Source organism: Triturus cristatus, chromosome 3_1 (genome assembly GCF_964204655.1).
Source record: "Triturus cristatus chromosome 3_1, aTriCri1.1, whole genome shotgun sequence".
NCBI classification, from domain to species: Eukaryota; Metazoa; Chordata; class Amphibia; order Caudata; family Salamandridae; genus Triturus; species Triturus cristatus.
Window position 1 is genome coordinate 513243971 of NC_140583.1, and position 23114 is coordinate 513267084.

Consider the following 23114-nt stretch of genomic DNA (forward strand, 5'->3'; position numbering starts at 1 on the left):
GGAACAAAGGAAGGGCCAGGTGCCAGCTGACATTTGCCTGTCACAGGGTAGGGCTCTTTGAAGTTATTCAAGTTCCCAGGCACTGCCCTCTGGACATCCTGCCAAGGGAACAATAACACCTCCCCACACCAAAAGCCGTTGTCCTATTCTAGGAGCAGTTTTCCCACCTCATGAAGGGGTATTATTGGGCAGCCAGGTAATAATTGGAGCGTATGCAAATGGGCCCCAGAAGGTTTAGGCTGGGAAATGGTAACTTTCCAAAAGCAGTTTTTCCTTAATAGTTATAAAAGTGTGATTTTTATCATTAAAATTGGGTATTAAACAACTATTAAAAAGCATTAGAATTATATTACTAGCTGGTTCCTAACTTAACTTAGTGATATTAAATGTAAACTTGAAACCCAATATTTTCTATTGAACAGCCAGACTTGCCACAGTGAAAATAGCTTTTGGGGCATACTGTACTGATATATCTAATATTAAACATTTATATGCCCTACTTTTAATTACCATGCTGTCTGCCGTATAGGCAATGAGGCATACTTAAGGGTCACTTATAAATATTTCAAAGGCTTTGACCGATCAAAAGGGGGTATTTTGACAGGTCGAATTTGCAGTTTAAAACTGCAATACCCGGCTACAAATGGTAGACCTGCACTCATATTTACACTGTTACTTAAGTGGATGGCACAATGGGTTCCGCAGCCCACTGGCGACATTTAACTTACAGGTCCTAGATCGACATTGTACCATATAATAAGGACTTATAGGTGGCCTAAGTAAACCAATTGGGGACATACTAATTTCATCATGTTGAATGGGGGAGCACAATCAATTTACCACTGATGAGCAGGGGTAAAATTCACAGAGTTCTTCAGTCACCAAAACAGTCAAGGCAAAAATCTGGGGCTACAGCACACAAAACATGGCCATTTCCTACATCTTTTCCTTTGATGAAAGAAATCACTACAACCGAGGATTATGTCATGTGTGATCTTTAAAATAACTATGAATATAAAAATTAGGAGTTGTATAAGAAGGATGTCAACTGCAAACAGATTCACCTCAATGTGATGCAGAGCCATTGTGGATGGAAAAAATTATTCAAATAGGGAAGGGATGGTATAAAAGCGTATTTATCTTGACATGGGAACGTTTTGCTGATAGCGTTGTATGATGCTATGAGGAACTTAATGTGAAGGCAATCGACACCGACGTGAATTAAGTCATGTGAGCACTTTATAATGAGTATAGACAATTAAAAAATAACAGTTTCTTGAAGGGCCTGTAGACTACTAGTAGTTCTGCCATAGTGTTCTGCAGATAGCCACTGAAATGTAAAACGTTATTCATAAAGAAAAGGCCTATATGGAGGTATGTTTTTTGAACTGATCCAATCTCTGATGAAAGCCTTGCCTGATGTTATTCCCTATTTATTGCTCACAGTTTATGTGAAAAAGTGGTTTATTGTTTGGGTTTGGTGGTAGTCCACCTCAAGTAATAAAGTCACTAAATTGGCAAGTTCAGTCCCACTCTCATAAAGGCTTTTCAGTGCCAGCAGGATATCTTTCTGCCCTTGGAATTTAAGTGGAAGAGGTCCTACCTCCTCAGGTCCTTCTCACAGGTCACAGATGCCAAATGCAGCAGGTTCAGTCCTCTTGATATCTATTCCCAAGTCCAGCAGCAGGCTGGGGAAAGATCTATTTTGTAATGTTCATAAACCTGTTTGTTTGTGGCATATGCTAGGATACTCCTAGTTCCTCTCTCACCAGTAGAGTAAAGGATCTCAGACCATGACCTATTTTGCAGTGAATGTATGACGTCACAATGCATACATTTACAACGCATGCCTTTCCAACTCAGTTTTTACATCGCAACATCCTTTACAATGCATACATTTACATCGCATACCACTACAACAAATATTTTAAAACTGCATTCACAACACATTCCATTACATTGCATTATACCTTTACAACGCATACCATTACATTGCATTTAAGGTAAGTGTTGGATAGTGTAGGGGTAAAAATTACTATTCTAACTCCAGGGGGTGCAACAGTAGGGTAAGTGTTGGATAGTGTAGGGGTAAAAATTACTATTCTAACTCCAGGGGGTGCAACGGTAGGGTAAGTGTTGGATAGTGTAGGGGTAAAATTTACTATTATAACTCCAGGGGGTGCAACAGTAGGGTAAGTGTTGGATAGTGTAGGGGTACTATGCGTTGTAATGATATGCGTTGTAATGACATGCAATGGAATGCCTGCGTTGTAGTGACATGCAATGTAGTGTCATGCGTTGTAATGACATGCAATGTAATGGATGCCTTGTAATCCATGCGTTGTAAAGGATGTTGCGATGTAATGCATGCGATGTAAATGTAGTGCGATGTAATGACTGCGTTGTAAAGGTTGTTTCCCTTTTGCAGTAGTTCCTGTTTGCCTTACTGGAAACATGGACAAAAGCCATGGCATTTAACAAAATGGCGAAAGTCTTCGACCACACTACACTTAGGTTCCGAGGGCTGGGTGTGTGTGTAGGAGTATCATAGGTCAATCACCAGTGTTCTTCCAACTCTAATACTAAAATCCAGTTCAAAGCAGGCAGTGTACCCACAACATACCCAGAGATAGAACTCTGGTAGGAAAAAAGCACAGCTCTAAAGCCACCAGACAGGGGATACACAGGAATTGTCTCAACATCCTGTTAACTCCCTTTCAAATATGCCCCAAGTGTTGCATGTGGCTCAACAGAACTATCAAGCAGGATTTGATGGTCTAGTGTGACAGGAATCCCACAGCCCCCACTATGCATTTTCTGTGGAGTTCAGAGGTACTATCTCTGCTCCTTCAGATCAACTCATTGTATGCAGCTTGGAGGTGCTTCACACCTTATCCACACCTTATTTAGGCCACATACAGTCCGGGAATAGCTGGGCGGACTTCAGTATTGCATTGGAGTTTTAATAACTATTTGTGAGAAAGTGGATTATTAGTTGAAGTGGGTGGTAGTCCTTTTCTATTAATAGTGGCACTACTCCTGGCTAGTTCCAGTTAGATTAAACCTGAACTCTACTCTTGGTAGCTCAGAGCAGACAGGCTTAAGTTAGGAGAAATATGTAAATAATGCATCAGCACCAAAATAGATGAAAAAGTAGAAAACACAACACAATAGCAATTTGTTAGGGCCAAGTCTAACAAAATTACACTCCAATTTTCAAAGTTTACGATGTTTCTAGCAGCAAAAAAGTGCAAAGCGCCAACCATGGGTGTCTCATTGTGCAAAACAGGGGGAAGGTCAAAAGTTAAGGCTGACCACAATGGAGAAAGGGTTGGTCTGTTGGAAAGTTAACATTTTGACTAAATCTTTTTTCTGGAGAAAAATCTCATTGACAGGGTCATCAGCAGGTGGGCCTGCAAGTTGGATCCGATGTGGGGCTTGTCATCAATGGCAGGAAAATTCTGAGTGGGCGAACTCTAAAGTCTGTACACACGAAGGTCTTGTCGGCGGTTGGGTACCCCACTAAATCCGCCTCAGTGAAATCCCTATATCTTCACACTATAAAACGTATCTAAACGTCAAACTTCTTCCTACGGGGAACACCAGCAAGGTGAATACCACCTTGCTGTCTGGTGGTAGCCACTGGTTCTTTTGGCAAAAAGTTTGAAAAAGGTTTCTAAGGGTCCAGTCTTATGTTCTTGGAGGGGAGAAGAGTATGCTCTAACACCAGGTAAGGGTGCAGGACCTTTTGGGCAAAACCTGGGGGTTAGGAGCCTCCCAGAACCATCACCATGGTCCAGGGCAAGTCCAGTTGAAATTGGTCAACTTGGGTAAACAGTTTCTTGGGCTTCTTGCAGCTTTTGTGTACCTGGACCTTAACAGGTGACTGCCCAACTAGCCCCGTGAGACTACTCTTCAGTCCTCGGTACAAGTGAAAGCAGGTCCAGCCCTTGAGGCCCCTTCAACAGTTTACAGTAAGTGCAGTCATCTTTCTGAAGTCAGGATTAGCAGTCCAGTTCTCCATCTGTCTCCCACAGGCCCAGAAGTCTTCTGAAGAAGGTATGAGAAGGGGTACGATATTTGTTCCATTTCCTGAGAGCAATTTACACCTCCTATCAGACTGCTAGGTAACAGTTGGGGATTTAATCTGAAAGGCTGCTAGAGACTTTAAGAAATAAAATGCCAATGTTCTAAAAGTGGAATTAAAAAAAAAAGTTATTTAAAATCCAACTTTACCATCAGATTGAATTTTAAATGCCTATTAATGTGTCATCAACTAATGGTTCTAGCTATTCCCAAACTAAAGTTATATATTAAAAGGTGCTATAATGTCACCCACGACTTTTCTATTGGAGAGCCAGCCTTACCACAGTAAAAAACTGGAGATTTTTTCACTGACTGGACTTGTAAAACTTACATATACATGTCCTACGTTTTAAATACCATGCACCCTTCCTTGTGAGCATTTACGGCCTACCTTAGGAGTGACATATAGGTACCTAAAAGGAAAGTTTAGGGCTGGTGTAGGGATTATTTTGCCAGGTCGAATTTGTGGATTTAAAACTGCAAACTCAGGCTGCAGTTCCATTGTCACTTTAGTAGTGGCACAACAGCTGCAGCAGTCCACTATTAAAATTGAAGTTACGATTCCTGGGTACAATAGGTGCCACATACTAGGGACTTGCAGCTAAGTTAAATATGCCAATCAGGGATTAGTAAATACTACATATTTTTAGGGAGTCAGGGCACCTACGCTGTGCACTGGATGGCACCAATCCAGTGTTCAAAAACTCCACACATCAGCAGCATCAGTCCAAAAATTGGTGGGTGATCATGCAATTTTTTTTTAAAAAATAGTTTGATTATTTTTCTATCTGATGCCGTTCCTGAGATAGCAGTATTACTGTTGTGTCTGTACTCTTGTTTTCTATATAGGACAGCTTGGCCTACCACAGTGAAAATAGCTTTTAGGTTCTTGTCACTCAAAGAACATGGTAACATTAATTTTTAATGGGTTCCACTTCTAAATGCCATGCGCCCTACCTTGTTGGTTAATTACTGATATTTAAAAGGGAAGTTATCTGTTAAAAAGGATTATTTTAATAGGTCACACTGAGGGTTTTACACGGCGGCAGTCAGGCTAAGCTGGTAGGCTTGCAGAGCACAGGTGGCATTTAACTTTTCATGTAATTGCTGCAGTTTTGACCCCATACTCTATTTCCTTGTAGGAAAATTAAGTATGCCAATCCGGGTTTAATGAATTTCAATAGATGTTAGTGGTCGCAGCACATACAATATGCAAAGTTTTAAAAACCCACAAAAGAATTCAGCAACAAATAGGAGTGATCAGGCAAAAAGGGGTATTTTCTCACAGTTTCTTTCATTAATCTTCCAATATACTGTAACTGCTCATTGGTTGTGTTATTTCTTTTCAGTGGTTTGGAAATCTTGTGACTCCAAAATGGTGGAATGATGTCTGGCTGAAGGAGGGCTTTGCATCCTATGTTGAATACTTGGGCGTTGATCATGTTGAACCATCCTGGAATTTCGTAAGTCTGCAGAAGAACACTGACAATTGCATTTAATTACATGTGACAGAAATACTAAAGAGAGATCTTACATGTACTTATATTACCCATGTCTATTTGCCTCCTGAGAAATCTGTTTTGCTAAAGAAAATCGAAGTTCAATTGTATGTATTATTTGAATGGTAAATGAAAATGTCTACAAATGAAGTGTAGCATGCAAGGAATTCTTACTGTGGGTGATGCACATATTGTTTAGGAAAATATTAGTGCTAGTTGTGTGCTAACAAAAGGTGCAAGTTAAACATGTCTGACTGCTGTGTGAATGTGAGATTTGCTGTGCATCTATGGACAATGCTCTGTTGCAATATTACACCATTATAACTTTATGTGTGTGTGTCTTAAACTTGCTCTCCAAATATAATAACTCAATTTAACTGCACAGTGAAGACTCAAACAAGCTTGTCAATATTCTGTATTTAATACAGAATAAAACTTCAACAAAGAGGAAGATCAAAGCAGGGAGTTTAGCTTGTTAAAGGGAAAATCAATTTATGAGCAATAGTGGAAATAAATAACCATATACATGTGAACAGCAAGGCCTAGAATTATACTTGCATTAGAACGCACACATTTCTCTCAATTATACAGGTCTGAGTGACAATTTATCATACCACTCCTACTTTCTATAACTACACATTTTGTGTGTTGCTGGAGCACCACTAGAGCCCCACATATTGCTAGTGATCACTGGCAGAATATCGATCCACAAAATATCGAGGTAGCAAAATATCGACGCCAGAATATCAACATCAAGACTATCGACTTCCTATCTAAAACATTGTAAGTACAAAAATGTCGGAAAAAAAATATCGATGTCAAAAATATCGTTGTAAAAAATATCATTATTTTTAAATGTTTAAAAGTTAATGTAAAATACAGTAAACAATATATATAATTAAAGTAAACATAGTTAAAAATATTAAAAGGTATTTAAAAATATTAACTAACAAATATAATGTTAACATAAATTAAACATATACATTTAAAATATAATGTATGTAGTTACTCCATAAAAAGCAACACTAGGGAAAGCGTTGGATAGCGCAGGGGTAAAGATTACTATTCCCACTCCAGAGAGTGCAACAGTAGGGAAAGCGTTGTATAGCGTAGGGGTAAAAATTACTATTCCCACTCCAGTGAGTACAAGAGTAGGGAAAGCGTTGGATAGCATAGGGGTAAAAATTACTATTCCCACTCCAGAGAGTGCAACAGTAGGGAAAGCGTTGGCTAGTGTAAGGGTTAAAATTACTATTCCCACTCCAGAGAGTGCAACAGTAGGGAAAACGTTGGATAGCGTAGGGGTAAAAATTACTATTTCCACTCCAGTGAGTGCAACTGTAGGGAAAGCGTTGGATAGCATAGGGGTAATAATTACTATTCCCACTCTAGAGAGTGTGCAACAGTAGGGAAAACGTTGGATAGCATAGGGATTAAAAATAACATATTTATTAATTAAATATTGTTTAATTAAAATAATAATTGATTAATAAATGATCACTAAATTAATTAAAAATACCAATAAATTAAAAATATTAATTACTTTAACAACATTAAATTACTTACCACCCTATTCCCAAATAAAAACACAACTCACTCCACATACATTTTAAAACAATTAACATATTTATCAATTAATAAATTAATAAAAACAAATAATTACCAATTAATAATTAATAAACAATAAATTAATTAACTACACCAATAGATTATAATGAATAATTACAAATAAATTACTTCCCACCTTATTCCCCTATAAACCCACATCCCGCACCCAAAATTAATTAATACAATTAACATAATTATCAATAATAATAAATTAATAACCAATTAATAATTAATTAGCAATACATTAATTATCAATACCAATAAACAAAAAATGATAATTACTTAATTACAATTAAATTACTTCCCACCCTATTCCCCTATAAACCCACAACCCACTACAGAACTAGAACGCAAAATTTAATTAAAAATAATGAATAATTCCTAAAAAATATTATTTAATTAACTATAATTAAATTACTTCCCACCCTATTCCCCTATAAACCCTCAACCCACTACAATACTAAATCGCATAATTTACTTTAAAAAAAAAATACTAATTACAAAAAAATGCATAAATAGATGTAAAAAATTACATTACTTAACAAAAAACATATAATACATACATATAAAATACATAGTAATATAAACATCGATATTATTAACATCGATATATTTGTATCGATATTATAACTTCGATATTGATAACTTCAATATTTCTTACCTTAAATTCGATATTGTGGTCGACGATATTCTTGACATCGATGTTCGGTCCCTACCATATTAAAAACTCGATATTAATGTACATCAATAAAAAAACCTCATCAATCTTTTTCAGGACGAAGCCAAATAACCAGAAAAGGTCCGGTGAGAGGGTGCAAGAGTTAAAAACTTCAACGTCACTTTTGAAGTCACCACATGAATTAGGTCCCCTATGTTTCCCTGAAGGAGTGGCCTGGAAATGGGCATAACTGCAAGAAGGTTATAGGTACACCCAATCAACTGATCCCTTGGTTAGAGCTAGGGGTGGGCGGAATTTGCAAAAGCGACTTTAGCAAATTATCGCGAAAGTGTTTAAAATCTCCGCAAACACGCGGAAATATCGCGAAGATGTGGACGTTTTTTTCCCGCCCGTTCGCAGTATTTTCTGCGTGTTCGCGGCTCACCAACTTACCCATGCGGTTGCTTGCGGGCGCGGCCATCTTGTTTTCACTCTTCTCGCGGTGCATGATCGCGAGAAGAAAGACGTGATCGCGCGACGCATGACGTTACTGCGGGCGCGAACTGTCGCGAGACAGCGCAAATGGCTACCAACAATCCAACATCTCGTGGAGAACGTGACCGGATCGGGAAAACTTGTCGGCGAACGCGGGGATTCAGGTAAGGCGATCGCGCGAGAATGTATTATTTTATAGCGCAAGCAAGAACCAAATTATCGCTAAGCTGCGGAATGCGGAAATTTTGACATTTTCACGCTCTCCGCGGAACGCGAAAATGTCAAATTATCGCAATTTCCGCGAGCGGAACGGAAATTTAGCCCAGGCCTAGTTAGAGCCCCAATTACAAACGATCTCACATATTCGGGTAGGAGATGCTACAGTGGCCCTATAGTCTGTAAATGACTCTACAATAATAATGGTGAATAACTCGGATTCATGATCAGTTATAAAAAGGATAACCAACACATTCATCACTAAGAGGCAACAAATAGTTTGAAACTTGGCAATTCCATCTTTGGCAAGAACTGGGGTCAGACAGAAGAGATGAAAGATGAACATTAGATAATCTGGCTACTGATGGGGAACAGCACCCATACCTCGGTAGAATCCAGGAGGCAGATGTGCATCTGATTGGCTTGTGAAAAGATTTAGCTTTGGGCATAATTCAATATACCGAAGAGTAGGCTAAACACTAGTGAAAATATGCAGATATCCTGTGACAGTGGGTGGATTCTACTCAATTTATTCATCACCCAATTATGCACATTCCTAAAGTGAATCTCGGTAGAAGACAGTGGCTTCTGCTTGGTCAAAATCCTATTTTGAAAGACTAGTAATTCAAACATTTGAAGACAGCACCTTGTACCTTGTTTAAGTACCATGTTGTGCATCTGAACATTAACTGCTTGGGAATAAATAAGAGTGCTGGAAATACTGCAAGAAGCTCATCCCAGTTTGAGGTACTTAGCCCTTCCAACTAATGGCAAGGGCACTGGATCAAAATATCTTCAAAGTTCCCAAAACCATATCTTGAGATGGCTGTGATTGTTAGTAGTGCTGGGGAAGGAAGTTGAACCATCTTGGCTAGATGCATAGAGGTCAATGACCTCTGCAGTGACCCTAGATAAAAGAGGATACTGGGATCAGTGCTAGATATTCAAACATTTGGAGAGAGCACCTTGTACCTTGTTTAAGTACGCTTTTTCTACCATGTTGTGCATCTGAACATCAACTGCTTGGGAATAAATAAGATCTGCAAGAATCAGAGTACTGGATATACTGCAAGAAGCTCCTCCCAGTTTGAGGTACTTAGCCTTTCTAACTAATGGCTAGGGCACTGGATCAAAATATCCTCAAAGTTCCCAAAACCATATCTTGAGATGGCTGTGATTGTTAGTAGTGCTGGGGAAGGAAGGTGAACTATCCTGGCTAGATGCATAAGAGGTCAATGACCTCTGCAGTGACCCTAGATAAAAGAGGATACTGGGATCAGTGCCTCAAAATTGAGCAGGCATGTTATATAGTAGTAAAGCAGGTGTCTTGATAGTGGACTCAGGAAAATCGGACCGGTGATCCACCAAATCTAAGGTTCCATGAACAAGATATAAAACCAAAACAGCACACACACACAGAAATGCAATTTGAAGGCCTTCCTTCCTTTTACAGCATGAAGGTTTTGCAGAAAAAGAAATGTCACCGAACAGGTATTCCTGGATTTTACATGATGTGGGCTGCCCTCACTTCTAGGAGAACCCCCCCCCCCCATGAATCTTACCTCCATAAACCAAAAACCCTAAGCAGGTACTGGCTTAATTCCTTTGTGATGATGGTAAAGCCTTGGGCTGTCAAACTCTTCTACACCTATATCGCTAAGTCTCTTTTCCTGACAATGATCACATATCTTCCAGTCATCTGGGGAAGTGTGTAGTACAAGCCATGCTTAATGTAGGGGTCCTGGTAAGTGAATCATTCTCTGAGAAACATCTATGGTGCAGATTTCAACTCAAATGCCAACTCATAGATATGAATTTGAAAGTACCTTAATGTTAGTTTTACAAAGCAGAAATACTATTTGGCTACACTCTATGGAGAGAGTCCCGTTTAATGTGGTGTCTGAGCACACAGACTGCATTTGGATTATCATTCTACTCCCCTCTTGTTAGTTTCCGGAAGAGGAAGAGGTGGGAGCCCACCCCTCGATGCCACTACTGGTGAGAACTAAGGGGCATATTATCAAGCACGGCGTCAACATTATCGCCTCTACAGCGGAAGAAAACTGCTGCTAAAGCAGCGATAATGGGCTTGATAATATGCCGCAGAGAATTCCAATAGAAGCCCATGTTGAAACCAGAAAATGGGTTTCTATGGGAATTCTCAAGGGCATATTATCAAGCCCATTATCGCCGTTTTAGCGGCAGTTTTCTGCCGCTAAAGCGGCGATAATGTTAACGCCGATTCTTGATAATATGCCCTTAGTGGGTGACTTTATTTTCTCAGAAAGGGAAAGAAATTTACAATGGTCCCAAATTAAGGATTAGCGTGGCAAAATTAATTTTGCACACACTTTACAGAATGTCTATCACCTAAGCATCCCATATTATCCTTCTCAGTAAGTAATGAAAATAAAGAAGCCAGTTGGCCACATGTAGCGTATGCTGAGGCTGTTCATCCCAGGCAGGATCCGTGTATGGCAATTAGCAGTGTTACCCTGACATACCTGCAGGGAAAAATTAAAACTCGCCGCCCACACTTGCTACACACGTTCCCTAAAGGCAGTTTACTGAAATATTCTAAGGGGGCATAGATAAAGTAAGTGGCAAATAAACTGGCAATTTACCTATTCCTAAGTAGAACCATGTTTGCCAGCTGTTTCAGTTAACTTTTCAGCGAATAAAAGGTACCACATATGGTCTGGATTTAAAAAGTCAACAATCACAATTAAAAAAACTTGGCAAAGGAAATGAGAGGCGTCAAACATAACAAACGGAAAGTAGGTTGACTTTGTGATGGTAGTTCGTGGTAGGCTCTCGAAAGGTAAAGCACACTCAACAAGAACACAAGATATTGATCAACATTAGGCTGGAGAAAAGTGGCTTTGAGGAGCGCAATAGTTTCTTATGTGCAAACTGTGTGAACAATTGAAAAGATTGGGGGATAATAAGGGTAATATTTTCTTTTTCTTTATTCTAACTGCTGCAGTTAAAAAGCTAGCTATAATAAAAATCTCCCAGACATGAGTCAACATTTGTAAATATATCAAAGGAGGCCTAGCCTGTAAAAACCCTATGCCCCTTAAAATAGGTAAAATTAACCGTTTCCGAATGTGCAAAAAATGCTCACAAAATAAAACAAAGTTCAACGAGTCCTGGGTAGAGAAATTATCACATGTACAAGCACCCAGGTCCTCAATCGTTTTCCAACCCTTTGGTTCAGCGAGTAATAAGTGCAACTGATTAAATCTAAACCACGCTAAAAGGAAACAGTCATGCTGACAATTTATTTGCATACATCTTCTACACCTTTAATGCTTCAGGAGGCCGGCCCTATTTAGAAAATGCCACCGAAAAATTATTTTCGCTGCAATAGTCCGCAATGCAAGGCTTGTGTTATTTAGGCAGGTAAAATTATCAATAGCCCTCGCGGTAGAGGGGAGAAAACCATCTGCGTATCAGGGCCATTGATTTCTGGTTTCTTGCAAACAGCAATGCTTGCTTGTTTGCTTCTGAGTAACAACAAAATGGCATGCTGGCTGCCAGGGCATAAACGCTTAGCATTCATTGCTGATGAAATTGCTCCTAACGTGTTGGTGAGTAATGTTGCTGGAAATATTTAGCAAATACAGCCCCAAGCTTTGGATAGCTCAGGGGAATGCTCAAACGTAGCAGAGCGGAACCTCTGCTACCTTTGTGGCCAAAGTGGTTATAAAAATTAGTGTTAATTGAGGGTGGTACGAAACCACCTCAAATAAGAATCCCAATCAGGGCCGGACTGGCCGTAGCGGGAACCGGGCAATCCCCCGGTGCGCCGCACGGGTGGGGGCCAGTTTTGGGCCCCTGGGGGCCGTTTTTGTTACAGGGCCGTTTTTGCAGCATAGCTGCAAAATCGTCCCTGTAACAAAATCGACCCAAAACCGACCCTGGCAGAGAGCTCGGCGGCACCCCCAACCCCTCCCGCGGAGGAGGGAGGGGGGGGGAGGGATCGGCCGAGCACTTTGCCAGGGCCGATTTTGGTTCCCAGTCCGGCCCTGATCCCAATCCTTGTCAGGGTGAACCCCAACAGAGACTAACTAAACCTGTGTGTGGGACATCCACAAACCTTTTACCTCCTGTTTTCTGATTTAGTTTTTTTGTCTAAGGACACTGAACACATTGACACTTTTAACCAGTGCTAAAGTGCTTGTGCTCTCTTCTTTGAACATGTATTTGCTGTAGTCTTTTGGGCAGAACCGATGCATCTCCCCAAAGAAACTGCTGCTGCGCGATGCACCTCCAACACTGGACATCAAATTTCAGCCCACAGATCATTGGAGCCGCCGCTGCGCAGTGCATTCCCAACACATGAATTCTCATTGCCACCTCACAGCTCATTGGAACTGCTGCTCTAGGATGCATCCTCAACGCAGAATCCTGCAATGCCCTGCAACCATCATTTATGGTACTTTATTCAGCAGCCCTAACTAGGTCCCTGTACCAGGCCCAAGCTCCATCACTGTCAGCCTGAGCTTGTGACTTTGTCTCAGTCAAGTGAGACCAGATATCACTGTTGTCGTTTTATGCTTTAAGGCACTATTTCTACTGAAATCTTCTAAATTGCATATCTACAGTTCTTTACATTGGATCTTTGTTGTTTTGGTCTTAAATCATTTATTAAAATATGCTCTAGTTTTCTAAATTGGTGTGACATTTTTGTTGTGGTTTGTTTTCACTTAATTGCTGTTTGAAGTGCTGCATACATTCTTTGCACATTGCCTGTAAGTTAAACCTGAATACTTTTGTGCCTAGCTACTGGAGTGTTAAGCACAGGTTAATTTGGGATTTGCTTGTGTCTTCGCCCTGACAAGGATTACCGCTGCTGCTCGAGAAGGGTTTCTTTCACCCCCTCAACCAGTAACCACATTTCTTACGCCACGGGTACTCATAGTACGACCCACGGGCCGCTGGCGTCCCGTCCGGCCTTCATCGGCGGCCCGCGGACCCTTGCATACACATTCATACAGTATGCAAATTCCTTCCTGTAAACAGAGAAGATGGCCGCAGGAGCATACGTAGTGAATACGTATTCAATACGTATTCACAACGTTTGCTCCTGCGACCATCTTCTCTGCTTATCTCGCCTCTGATTGGCCTGGGCCACTGAGACGTGACGTGACGTCACACACGGCACCCGGCGCGAAGCACAAGCCCTTTAAAAGTCAGCTGTAACTAGCACTTTTACAGCTGACTTTTAAAGGACCTTTGAAGAAGCTTCCTGTGTCCGTGGCGACGTCGACGTCGACCTTCTCGCAGCCCGCAGCTCCGATGCATGCTGCTGAGGTCGGGTGTAACAGACTTCGATGCATGCTGCTGAGGTCGGGTGTAACAGACTTCGATGCTGCTGAGGTCCGGTGTAACAGCCTCCGATGCTGTTGAGGTCGGGTGTTACCCGACCGGGTGTCACCAGGTCAGGTGCTGTTGAGGTTGGGCGCAGAGGGAGAGATCTCTGTCGTAAGTTAAACTGTTGTTAAATTTCTGCGCTATCAACCCTTTTAACCACCCTCATGCACAATGCAAGGACCCAGAGGAGCGAAGCAGTATCAATAAAAGCATGCTATGACATTTTGTCATTGCTCTGTTAGATGTTTACGATGGATAGGACCCACATTAAAGGTTCTAGTCAGTGGAAATTGCAGTGGTCAGAAAACTTTCTCCACAGCTCCAGTACCTGGGAAACACAAAGCATTGTTCAAGCAGAGGTAGATTTAATATTAGTTATGTTATATTCCATATAATGATTGTTCAAAGAACCCTTTTTTATCAATTGGGTCACAGCAGCAGAAGTGCATTTAAAAACCACAACAGTATACTGCAGCTCAGATTTCAGAATGTCCCCTTCTTTGATCATTTATGTGAGAGTTGGCATCTTTTGTGACACAATTCATGGGATAGTTATTTTTGAATTTCTGGATGTGATTGAGGGAGAACAAGTAGTAGAGCTCTTTTTCAATGGATGCAATCGTTCCTGTCTTTGCCTTTCATTGCTTTCTTGCCCAAATTTGTTTACAGATGGGCACGCCATTAGCTGGGTATACGATTGTAGGCAAGGCATGGTTGGAGAGCGTGCAGAATGAACTCCTTGCACCTTTCAGGTATCTTGGCTGTGGAATTATGTGATATTTCAGGTAGATAGATCTCCGGATACCCTGCTGTGTGCATCTATGTGTCACGGAAAGTTACTTTGGCATCCATGGCCCTGTGTGTGCGCAGGTTTGGGAAGGCAGGACATTGAGAGCTTTGCAGAAGACTTCGATGCTGCTGAGGTCGGGTGTAACAGACTCCGATGCAGTACCAAAGCTCAGATACAGGAGCAAGGGCATCTATTCAGCCCTGAATCACGCTGTCTGCAATTTAGAGGGGCCTCACACATTCCTTTTCTGCCCAGGGCCCCAAACATCCTAGAGCAGGCCCCGATTACCCCGAGGCAGCACGTGTTTATCTTCACAGAGCTTAATTACTGTCACTAAATTGTAAGCAAACCTCGGTTCTTCAAACATGCAGTCTATAATGTAATTTAAAAAAAAGAAATGGCACAATCACACCCACACTGATTAACAAACTTTTGTGTATCTGTTGTGACAGCTCACTGCACACAGGAAGCAGAATGTTAGCCGTGTGAGGTTCACAAAGTGATAGCAACCACACCTATGGGCTCCATAAAGCCTATATGTATCTATATGTGACTGTGTGGCTTTAATATGCAGGCATGTGCCCCACAGATAATGCAAACACTCACTGTACTGGAGACTAAATGTATCCCCTGACCGTCCTGTGTATGGCATACTGACCATCTGTCTACAAACATTGCGTAATTTGTTGTTCTGTAACTACATGAAAAATCAGGAAAATAACCCCAAATTATTAAACTAATCGGTGACATGAAATGTAAATTAAGTTCGTAGTGTTTGTCTTTAACATATCTATTTTTGGGACTCTGAAGCCTGTGCTGCACTGGGCATGTGCTGAATATCCGGTTACTGCAAATTGCCATGCAATCCCACTTAAGATTGCTATTGTCTGCTAATAAAATAACATTATAAACATGTGCTCCATGTAGTTACATCTGCTTTGGAAATACAGCATTGTCTAGTAATGTTTTGAAACGGCAGTGATTTTTTCCCCCCCTATAGCCCCGCCCCACTGACCCTGCCCCCAATGACCCCGCCCCAATGACCCCGCCCCCACCAACGCGGCCCTCGGCCAGAAACCACACTGTAAATTTGGCCCCCGAGAGAAAGTTTGTGAGTACCCATGTCTTACGCAGTGCTTGAACCACTGGCAGCTTGACACAAAAGCAACGCAAACCAGTTTAAGAGAATAGTGAATATTTTAATAAATAAAATGACACCAAAATGACAATAAAATCCAATTAGTGGAACCTAATTTAAGAATTTTTAAAGTGTACATTTCAAAATAGCAACAACTATAAGCATCTGATCATGCCAGACCGGCAGAAAGTCACAAGTGCACACCGACTGCAATAGAGTACAGTGCCAGATACAGGACCAGATTCATCCTGTTTGAAGTTTTATCTACTTAGTCGCTGTAGTAAGCTGGCTATTTATGTAGTGTAGCAGATGTGTGGGTACGCCATGCAAATAGTTTACATGACCCTTAATGGTCTAAAGAGGCTTACTTTAATAATCCCAAGTGCTATTCTAGAGGTACTGTGAGCAAGAAGTTTAGGATTATCAGAAGGGAGTGTTGAGCATTTGTTGTACACAAAGAGTCAAAAGTTGAGACACAAACTCAAAAAGAAATCAAGGACCAAGTTAGACAAATAAAACAGACTTTATATAATTTTAGACACCAAGATCATCGGATCAGATAAATACTTTCGGAGATAGGATTTTTACAGTAAACAAGTAAAATGCTCAAATAAAGGTTTTGAGGTATGAGCCTCAAACGTAGTAATGTTATCCTATAGGAGAAACATATACGGCATTGAAATACTGGCAAACTGTTTTCAGGGTTCTTCTCCTGGACTTAAGGGGCTTAGTGGCCAAGGTCCAAGAAACCACCAGCAGTTTAGTTTTACTTGCCCTGGTGTGTTCGGGTGCAGAGGTGCTGGTCGTGTTGGTAGCCTTGAGCGCTATGCAGTAAGGTCAATGGAGATGTGCCTTCAAAAAGAAAAGGCTGCAAGTAGGAGACTAGTCCAGCAGAACTGAAAGGGAGGCTCAGCTCTTCAAGGTCTCTGGAGCACAAAGACACAGTTGGTTTATGTGAACCTGGGCTGGGTGACCTTGGGTACAGAAGTGTTTTGTCAGATGGATCGCTTGAGTAAGAGCCTCTCACCTGGTTTCGGTGACCTGAAGAGGAAGAGAAAACAAGACAGCAGGTCCAAAATCGGTCACTGTTATCCCTCATTGGCAGATCAGTGTTGGAATTGGTGATATCTGAGCTGGACACACAAAAAGCCTTGGTGCGTGCAAGGGCTCTTGTACCCCAGGCATTGGTGCAGGGAGGCCCCGGGAAGGCTCAGCGCCTCGAGACATGGTGAAGCAACAAGTCTAACCTCCTAGACTCTTTATGACCTCCTCCTGGTTAGTTGCTCCATTTGTGGACCTGATGGTCACCAAAATGGCGAACTGGGCAGATGCAGTCGGTGCCTGCAGATGCAGAGAAATGGCCCCCCCACCTCAAGGGAGATGCTGCTTGGTGAGGGAAGTACTCAAAAGTCCTCCAAGGGTTTGCTGAGGCTGTTCAGTGGCAGAACGAGTCGTTTCTCACAATTGTCAGGAGAACAGCAGCCAGGAAGGGTTTGGTGCCAGTTTTGATGCTGGTTCACAGTTCTTGCATTGTTGGCTCTTCTTTGTCCTTCTGATGTTCCCAGGTAGACAAATCTGAGTGTCTGGTGTCAAGGGGCTACCTAAATAGTGAACTTAGGGATGTTAAGGGGAGTGGAATGGTGTAGCCAATGGGCAACCTACCCCAAGGGTGACTACACCCCCTATATGAACACTTACTGGAGAGATTGAGCATAAACCTGATCCACAGATCCTAGTTTCACCAAAAATAAGATGGTGACACCCTTTTCGAATATCCACTTCAGGTGTCCCACCATAGGGGTGTGCCTAGTCTGATAGTGCAAAAGACACACACAATTGATGGACAGAATGCAAAATAAATCAAACATTCACCCCCAGTCAAAAGATCTGGGTTAAACCGATCAATCTTTTGCTCACCATGCCACCCCAGTTTAGACCTGGCCATATGCAAATCAGTCTTGAACTTGTGCCTCATGAGAACAGTTCAGCCCGAACTGCCAAGCCAGGTCCTCACCCCTCATCAGCCAGGATAGCTTGAATGCAGTGGCGCAGGGAGTCCGGGACCCACATCTGGGCATACCTGGCGCACTTAGGGCAAGAAAGCAAAAGACACACAATTGCCCAGACGTGGCTCTCTGGATCACTGTGCCACTGGATTCAAGCTATCCTGCCTGATGAGGGGTGATACCCTGAAACCGGATGGGTATGCTTCTTTCCGGTCCAGGGAGGACCTGGCTTGGCAGTTCAGCTAGACTGTTCCCATGAGAAACAGAGTCAAGACTGATTTGCATATGGCCAGGTCTAAACTGGGGTGGCATGTGCAGCAAAAGAATGAGGGATTTAACCCAGATCTCTTGATTGGGGGTAAATGTTTTGATTTCTTCTGCATTCTGTCCATCAATTGCGTGTCTTTTGCTAGCCTGATAGTGCAACACACCTACAGACTAGCTAATTTTCCTACCTGTTCTGGTGACAAATGGGCCCCAGGGCAGGGGGTGGCATTCTCCCGGTCTGGAGGAAGCCGGGGTTGCATAGCAAAGGCGGCAGAGGCTTTGAAGCCTCTGGCCTTGGCATGCTAAATCATTAGCAATCCTACTGGAGGAGGTGTGGAGCAGGCATTGGTCCTGACCTCAGAGAGTCTTGGATCTCAGGGGGTCAGAAACTCATCGGTGATGGCAGGCTGGAAGAGCAGCACACTAAAAGACTGGTAGATTTCAGGGTGTACCTCTAAGGGTGGGTGCATGACATAATAAATCCAATGCTGGCATCATGTAGCTGGGTAACTCGTAATGACCAGTGCCCAGTACAAATGCTTAAGAGGGCATCCTGATCACTGGCAATGTTGTGGCAATGTAAATAAACATCACATGGGCATTGTCGGGACTTACATCCAGCACAGTAGCGAATACCAGTATCCTCGGGAGCGAAGAAAGCGCCCCAACTGTCCACCAAGGTACAGCCACTCCCGTACAGATAGAATACCAGATCAGTGGCTAATACCCCATAGGAGAGAGGATAAAATCGCAGGACCACTGCTAGGACCACCAGCAGCGCCAGCAGATAGTTAAATGCACAACCCACTGCACTGCCGCACATAAATAATAAACAAAGAGAAGAGGGGCAAGGACAAGTGTTACTGATAAGTGATTAAGAGGGATGCATAACAATACAAGAGTAAGAATTCAGGTTGTGTACCTCCTCATACTTACACATGCGCTACTGTGAGCTCCGTTGAAATATAAATCTCCTCCAATGATGAGCAAAGAAACTTTCAAAATACGGAGGAAGGTCCTTCTGAAGTGCATGCAAAAAATCAAATTTGAAACTAAGACACACGTGTGCCTAATAAGTAAAAATAATGCAGATTCAGGACTAATATCCAGTGCTGATAATAGAATTGTGAATCAATGGCACAGTTCCAGTATATCCTGGGACTTAAAACAGTGGTACCAAACAAAACCAAAAGTCCAATCCAGGCAAGAGCTGCTCTTAAAAAATTACCAGCATAAGAGGATTCCCAGTTCAGAGGCTGTGCTTCAAAATACCTGCTCGCCTAAACTTAAATACTGCTCCAAAGACGAAACGGAGCACTCACCAGAGTCCTCTTTACAGGCAGGAGAAGCGACACGCCTTCGGGCTTCAGGAGATGAGGCGTTCAATGGTCTCAGTACGAAGGGAGCTTCCTAATTCACTCAGCAAGGAAGAATGTGAGCGCGCGAAAAGCGTGTCTCGGAAACAAGCGGGTGGGGTCAAAAATTGCCGAAGAGGAGAGGCGAAGCAGGCAGCCTATGGTGTAGTTTTGTTCAGCGGAAGAGAGAATCTTGGAGAAATATGCCACCGGATGAAGAGTCCCCGTTTTAGGGTCTCTTTGATACAGAACCCCGCCTACAGCATACTGAGAAGCATCCGCTTCCACATAAAAAGGTTGAGTTCCGTCAGAATGCCGTATGATGGGAGCAGAGACAAATCTAGTTTTCAGAGCTTGGCTGCGTTCTCCCACTTGAATACCACCCCTTTTTTCAGAAGTCTTGTGATGGGGGTGATGAGGTCAATAAACCTTCTGTAAAAGTTGGCGAATCCTAGAAAGGATTGTATCTCTTTTACAGCAGTGGGAATGGGCCAGTTGGTTATGGCGGACACTTTAGAAGGATCCATCTGTGTCCCTTCGGGTGTAATAACAAACCCCAAGAAGTCTACTTTAGTAGCATGAAAAAGACACTTATCAAGCTTGGCAAAAAGATGGTTGTCCTGGAGACGTTGAAGAATCTTTTTCACATGTTGCACATGTTCCTCTTCAGATTGTGAGTAAATCAGTATATCGTCTATATAGACGAGGACAAAAAGGTCCAGATATTGTCTCAGAATCTCGTTAACGAAAAACTGGAAAGCAACCGGGGCATTACATAAGCCAAAGGGCATTACGCAATATTCGTATAGCCCAAATTTGGTACGAAAGGCCGTCTTCCTCTCATCTCCTTCTCTAACACGAATCAGGGGATAGGCCCCCCTAAGGTCCAGCTTGGTGAAGATTTTTGCTTTACACACCTGATCCAGAAGATTAGAGATGAGTGTAAGTGGGTATTTGTTTTTTATAGTGACCTTATTTAGGACGCAGTAATCCAGGCAGGCTCTCAGACCCCCTTCCCGTTTGGGAATAAAAAGAATAGGTGAAGAGACTGGAGAAGTGGAATGACGGATAAACCCTTTCTTAAGCATCTCTTGCAGGTATTCATAAAGGTAGATGGTTTCTGGTTCAGTAAGAGCGTATATTCTGCTGACTGGAAGAACCACCACAGGGATTAAATCGATCCTACAGTCATAGGCCCGGTGTGGGGGCAAAGCCACCGCCTTTTCTTCATCAAAGACAACCTTGTATTCACTATACTCAAGAGGAAGAGCGGAAGCCACATTTCTCTCTGTGGCACAACATATCGGGGACTGCCAAGTAGAGGCTTCCTAATAACAATGTACCATACAATAATGGGAACGCAAGGTTACTCTTCTGGAGTCCCAATCAATGTGAGGGTTATGTACCTGTAACCAAGGTACACTTAGTATGGCACCAAAATTAGGAGTGTCTATTAAATCAAACCTGATGGTTTCAGAATGCCCGATGTCACAATACATAGTGAGATCAAGTAAGCCTGATGATAACTCCGTACCATCAACTGCTCTTATTTTTCTGGTTGAGATTTTGGTAGAAAGTCTATCCCAAGTGCCTTGGCCAAAGAGATATCTAAAAAATGACCCGTTGCCCCTGAATCCAGAAGTATAGGCATTGTCTTTCTGTGTTGTGATGGTAGAATCAGTACCACAGTTCAGGTGAAGTGTTTAGGTACCAAACTCAGGGTATTAGCTAAGAATTGGGAGATCTGTATCAAAAAAGGACTTGGAGGGTCGATCCTTTTGTCCTCCACGTCTTTTAGTTTTCCAATTGAGTAGTATACCCAGTTTTTACAGTTGGAGCTTTCAAAACTGCTATAGGCTTGATGGGGCATTACCTGGCGAAATGACACCCTTTTCCACAGTAAAGACATAGATTTAGTTTTCTGCATTTTTCACGCTCCTCACTCATTAAAGGACCTCTAATTACCCCTATTTGCATGGGCTCACTGTTGTCCTTCACGTCTTTCTTCTCTACCTTAGTCAATAGAAAACGAGGAAACTCTCCTTTAGTTTTATCACCCCGTCTTGCATAAAGGCGATGGTCTAATTTCACTACTAGGTCTATAAATGAAGCACAGTCTTCAGGGGGGTCGACTATCTGGTATAAAATATCTTTTAATTCATCTTTTAAGCCTCTATAAAATAGAGAAGTCCTCTTTTCTTCAGGCCAATGGGTTTCTATAATTAATCAGTTGAAGGTGGTAATGTAGGTCAACAGGTCTTTGGAACCCTGATTAAGTCCCAGTAACTCATTATCGCTTGCTTGCATATAAGAATGACGGGCAAACAGGCTTTTCCTTCTATCATTGAACTGTGACAAATCGTATAAGACAGGGTCATCGTTCTCAACAAGGGGTACTGCCCAAAGTGCAGCGTTGCCGGTTAGATAAGAAATAATAAAGGCAACTTTAGCTGCATCATATGGAAAGGAGGCTGCTTGACACAAAAATTGCAGGTGGCATTGGTTCATGAACACTGCAAATTTACTGCTATCTCAGTTAAATCTTTCTGGCATAGCCAAAGGGGTTGGGAACGGAGACATGACAGTTACATTAACTGGGGGAGTACCTCCCCCCACAGGGGAAGGGATAGAAGAAGAGGGAACATGAAAGTGTGCAGGTTGTATGTAACTCTTTTTGTATTTAGGGGCAGCCTCCGCTACTCTAGCCTTTACCTGCCTTTGTGTTTTCATATTATCTAGTTCAGATACTAAACGTTGATTTTCTGTTCCAGAGCTCTGAGCTCAGACTGTAAGTTTACTACAACAGCTGCTAACTCGTTCATAGTTGTTTCCGGTGTCTCAATAGACAGGGAACCATCCATGAGCACATCAAATGTGGCTCCCTTATCCATCTTCGCTCGGGGGATATGGGCTTGGCTTTCTGTCGGGACTTACATCCAGCACAGTAGCGAATATCAGTCTCCTCGGGAGCAAAGACAGCACCCCAACTCTCCACTGAGGTACAGCCACTCCCGTACAGATAGAATACCAGATCGAAAATAGTGGACAAAATTATGAACAATCAACTGTCACAATTCAATAACGCGAACAGCTTGTTAGATCATACCCAGTTCGGCTTCTGCAAAGATCATAGCACGGAGACCGCACCGATCAAAGCTTCAGAAGAGATTAGAGCAGTTATGGATGGAGGAGGCGCGGCGGCCCTCGTGCTTCTTGATCTATCCGCTGCTTTCGACATGGTGGATCACTCCCTCTTGCAAAATTGCTTGGAGAAGTTGGGAGTAGGAGAGACGGCGCGGGCACTTTTGGCCTCCTTTCTCACTGATCGAAGATCCACCGTATCGATCGATGGTTGTGACTCAGACCCCTACACTCTTTCATGTGGCGTCCCTCAGGGCAGTTCACTAAGCCCCTCATTGTTCAATATCTATGTCTCTGAATTGGCCCCTCTCATCCGGGAATTTGGGTTCAACCTGACCACGTATGCCAACAATACCCAGATTGTGGTAGCGGCACATAAACCTCAGCATTCCCTGGCCTCGCAGTTTAGATGCTGCATGAGTGCCATCAATAGATGGATGACGGCACACTGCCTAAAACTCAATTCCAATAAAACG

At 42.4% G+C, this 23114-nt stretch overlaps 1 protein-coding gene across 1 annotated transcript in view; it reads left to right on the top strand.

Moving 5' to 3' along the window:
* Positions 1–23114, top strand: part of LOC146860510 (aminopeptidase N-like) — a 438299-nt gene that overhangs the window by 117434 nt on the left and 297751 nt on the right. Inside the window, exon 6 of the mRNA XM_085644422.1 lies at positions 5436–5549. Within this exon, the coding sequence (XP_085500548.1) occupies positions 5436–5549 (114 nt within the window). The remainder of the gene's footprint in view (positions 1–5435; positions 5550–23114) is intronic.